Source organism: Daphnia magna, unplaced genomic scaffold (genome assembly GCF_020631705.1).
Source record: "Daphnia magna isolate NIES unplaced genomic scaffold, ASM2063170v1.1 Dm_contigs146, whole genome shotgun sequence".
NCBI lineage: Eukaryota > Metazoa > Arthropoda > Branchiopoda > Diplostraca > Daphniidae > Daphnia > Daphnia magna.
The window spans coordinates 112,755-117,472 of NW_025533142.1; the positions used below are offsets into that span (position 1 = coordinate 112,755).

General features: G+C 50.8%; 1 protein-coding gene across 1 annotated transcript; it reads left to right on the forward strand.

Annotated features, from left to right (window-relative positions):
- Positions 1 to 291: 291 nt before the first annotated feature.
- LOC123467130 lies at positions 292 to 3,804 on the forward strand. Its single transcript, XM_045167171.1, has one exon. The coding sequence runs from the start codon at positions 292 to 294 to the stop codon at positions 3,802 to 3,804; it is 3,513 nt and encodes a 1,170-aa protein (XP_045023106.1).
- Positions 3,805 to 4,718: the final 914 nt, after the last annotated feature.

Sequence of the window (4,718 nt, forward strand, 5' to 3'; positions counted from 1 at the left end):
TACAGCCTTAAGCGAATGCCTACGATTATTGATTTCGACAGATGGATAGATACAGTTGTCGGAACCGAAGAACTACGTGGTGCCAAGTTAACGTTAAACAGCAACCAGGCCGTCAAGACTCCAGCCGCTAATTACACTCGCAACAACATCTAATTGGCCGGCAGTAGCAACTACAACAATCGCGGTCCAACAATTCTCGCTGGGTCATTATTGCCTAACACCGCGACAGAATGTCCCGCTTGTCACGAAAAAGCTGGCCATCGCCTCGAAAGCTGCAACACGTTCACCCGCATGCTCGTGAACACCCGAGCAACACTGTGCGCCACGAATAACCGTTGTTTCAAGTGCCTCATTCGCGGACACTATGCAACCAAGTGCAGAAAGCCCTACAATGGTTGTAGCGAATGCGGTGGCCCCCACCATCTCCTGCTTCACGGTGCCGACCGCCAATTCCCAGCTGCTTCATCAAAGCAAGGTAACAATTTAAGTGTCCTATTAGTTCACGCGCCGCGTAACAGCATCGGGCCAGTCCTGCTGGCAATAGTCCGAGTAATAGTCGAAGCTGGTAATCGTTCTCGCACAGTATTTGCCGTTCTCGACCCCGGAAGTGAAGCAACCCTTGTAACGCGTTCATTGGCAGACCGTTTAAACTTGAAGGGCTATCCCACCAAAATTCATTTCGGTTCCTTTGCCAGTTCGACGCTGCTCGACAAATCCGTAGTGTCATTTCGGTTGCGCTCAGCGGAAAGCAAGCACTCCTTCGCACTGGATGAGGCGTTCGTGGTCCCAAATATCAATCTCTCGCATCGAAAAATTAATTGGCCGAAAATGAAGTATGGATGGCCGCACCTCGCTTGTTTACAATTACCAGCAATCGACTCAACTAAGGTCGAACTCTTGATAGGAATGGATCTACCATCAGCCCACCAAACACTTCGTGTAATTACACCTCTTGCCAATGAAGACGGGCCTTCGGCACACGAAACGTGCTTTGGCTATGCAGTTGTTGGAAAAATTCCCCGATCCCTTGTTTCTGGTCCAAGCCTTAAAATAGACGTCAACCTCGGGTCTACAGAAGTGGAACCGTCGCTAGCAACCACCGTTGAACGCTTCCAGTCAAACCAGTCATTCGGCGTCGTTGTAAAATCAAAATCGAAAAAATCCCAGGAAGAAGAAGATCAGCAGATGTTAAACGTGATCAAGCGGTCAATAAAATTCGTTGGATGTGGCTACGAAATTGAGCTACCCATTCGACCAGAAGCGTCCGTCGTTCCAAACAACCGAAGTCAAGCGCTCTCTCAATTTTTTGGCGTCGAGCGCCGCCTCGCGGAGCCGGCGATGCGTGACGTGGCATCAAATTATGAAAAGATTATGCAGAATCTCATTTCGTCCGGCACCGTGATTGCTGTGTGCCAGTCCGACTTATGTGAACCACAGGGTAAAATCTGGTATCTCCCGCATTTTTTTGTAGTAAACCCCAACAAGCCACAAAAAATTCGTGTAGTGTTTGATGCTAAAGCACGTTTTTGTTCGACCTCGTATAATTCCATCATGTTGCGCGGACCGCCATCTATTCCCAGCTTAGTCGGTGTGCTTCTGCGCGCTCGTCAGTTTCGTGTTGCGCTTTCCGCCGATATCACAGCGTTTTATCATCGCATCGGCGTAGCCAGTCAACACCAGCCCCTGCAGCGTTTCGTTTATCGAAGATTCGGCAGCAAAGAGCCAATACTGACGTATCAATTCACTACCCTAATTTTTGGAGCTGTATTCTCATCATCCGCGACCGTTTACACGCTACAACATGCAGCCAGCGAATGTGCTGCCTTTCCTCAAGTTGCGGCCAAGATGCCAGACAACTTCTACTCAGACAATCTTATCGACTCCTTCGAAACAGAGGATGAGGCGATTAAATTCAGCATGGCGGTAAGGCAATCCCTCGAAGCTGGTGGATTCAGTTTGACGGCATTTGCTTCGTCTGCTCCGCGAGTGCTCGAAAGCATTCCCTTGCATCAAAGGTCAGCTAGCGTTTTAGACCTCAACGTGGACGCCTTGCCGGTAGAATACCATCTAGGAATCGAGCTAGATCTAACAACAGATTCGTACAGTGTCAGGGTCAAAACGATGCCCCAAGTGTCCACTAGAAGAGAAATGCTAGCTGCCATGTCGCTGACGTTCGACCCGCTTGGGATCTGTCTCCCGGTTATCGCTGGGGCTAAATTACTGTTTCAGCTTACAAACAGATTGGAGAGAAACGCTCGCGGGTGGGACCAGCCTTTGCCAGCAGACCTGCTGGAAAAGTGGAATGTTTGGGCAGATGGGTTGGCCAAGCTATCGTTCCCTAATGTGAGCAGATGTTTCCGCCCCGCCGATTTTCTATTTTTGGGCTCTGTATCTCGGCTGATTGTGTTTGCTGACGCGTCATCAGTCGCGTTTGGAGCGGTCGCCTACCTCCGCACACAATTGAATAACAAGGTCCATGTAAGTTTCGTGATGGCAAAAGGTCGTTCAGCATCATTGAGGCCAACGACAATTCCGCGGATGGAGTTACAGGCGGCTGTACTGGCCGTGCGCTTGTCAGCACTAATAAAAAAAGAACTCCGCATCCCAATTGCTTCTGTTGAATATCACACCGACTCTCAGATCGTTTTATGGCAGCTGCGATCCGATGACCATGGACGTCCGTCATTTGTGCGCGCAAGAAGAGAGGAGATCCTCGCCCACTCGGCACTCAACGACTGGCATTTCGTTCGTAGTAGCGATAACCCGGCCGACGAATGTACTCGCGGTGTCACACCGAAAGACTTTGGTCCTGGTTGCCGTTGGATTACTGGCCCCTCTTTTCTCATGGATCCGTCCTATGTTGCAGAGCCATTTGACCATCGCGCCACTAAACCTTCTGAAAAGGAAGACGATGAAACACTGACCATCAGCATTGGGCATCTGGATGTCGCGCCATATTGCTGCCACCCGAAGGCAGCCGCCGTATCTAAGCTCATATCCCACGCCACGGAACTAAGCATTCTGAAACGCGAAGTTGCCCAGCTGGTGCGACACGATCCGGCCACGCAAGCGGAGCCGACCGTTGGAGAGCTTGCAGAAGCCCTTCGTGTGTGCTTGCTGGTCTCCCAAAGTGAAGTTTTCGTGCGCGAGTGCAAGGCCCTTCTTAACGGAACCGAAATTCCTCGAAATTCAGTGCTGCGGCGTGTTGGCCCATACATCGATCCGGATTGTTGCTTAATGAAAGTGGACGGAAGGTTGGAGCACGCCGAACTCCCGGCGCGCACTCGTCACCCAACTATAATTGCACCGAACCACCCGATGACCAGGTTAATCATAGAAGATTGTCACCAAAAAGTGCGGCACTCCGGCGTTGAGCACACCTTAAGCATCTTGCGCGAGCAATATTATCTCCCCCAGGGTCGCAGGGCCATCCGTCGGGCATTGAGAAAATGTGTCAAGTGCAAGCTCTTACGTTCCCTGCCCCAAGCACCGAAAATGGCAAGCCTACCAAAAGAACGTCTTCAGGCTTTCCTTCGCGTTTTTACAAATGTCGGCCTCGATTGTTTTGGGCCATTCCAGGTCGTAATCGGAAGGCGATCAGTTAAAAGATATGGCCTTCTTATCACCTGCCTTTCCTCTCGTGCGGTGCACCTGGAGGTCCTCGACTCAATGGATGCTGATTCCTTCATCATGGCCCTTCGCCGGTTCATTTCCCTCCGCGGCAGTCCAGCCGTCGTATATTCGGACAACGGCACGAATCTGAAGGCAGGCGGCAAGGAGCTCCCGAAGGAATCAAAAACTTAAACTCTATTCGCGTATCAGGAGAAATGGCGGACCGTGGAATTGACTGGCGGTACTCGCCACCAACCGGCTCACACTACGGCGGAATTTGGGAGCGGCTAATTGGCTCCAGCAAGGCAGCATTGCGTGCCATTCTCGAGACCCGCTCAGTTAACGACGAAGTGCTGCGCACCGTGTTTGCCGAAGTTGCGTCGCTCTTAAACAGCCGACCCCTCACCCATGTTCAAACGGATCCGAATGAGCCCGAGCCGCTAACCCCGAATCATTTTATGCTTGGTGGACCGCACCCTCATCGTGCACCCGATCGAGAAGAAGCATTTGACGGACTAACGAGGCGTCGCTGGAAGCAGGCCCAGTTTATCGTCGACCGGTTCTGGCGACGATGGATGAGAGAATATCTTCCCAGTCTCATCGAGCGCAAGAAATGGGAAAAATCAGTTCGTCCTCTTTTAGTCGGCGACAAGGTCCTAATAATGGACGAGAACAACAAGCGAGGAGAATGGTTAATGGGCTCGATCGTGGCCGTTCACCCGAGCCACGACGGAGTCGTGCGGAAAGCAACAGTCAAAACGGCTAATTCTGTGTTAATCCGACCCACTGTTAAACTCTGTTATATTTCAGGTCAGCGCCAGGAGTAATCACGTTATCAGCTCTGCGCTGGCTGGGACTGTGGTACACCAGCGCCAAAAGACGGAGAAGGATCTGGCAACGGCAGAGCAGACGACGCAAAAGGAAGGAGAGGAGAGTGAAGGCGAACGAGTGGAGAAGTCAAGTTGCAAGATTGTGTGTAAAAAAACCCCCTTTTTTGTAACCAATAAAGCTGAATCGTTCGCGGAATTTCATAGTTGTCTGTGCCGAATATTTATTTAAGTGCTCGTAGTTTATTACATAAACAGAATCAAATATACTTGTATTCA

Coding starts and splice junctions, on each gene's coding strand:
- LOC123467130 (XM_045167171.1), top strand. CDS start 292: ATGCTCGTGAACACCCGAGCAACACTGTGCGCCACGAATAACCGTTGT.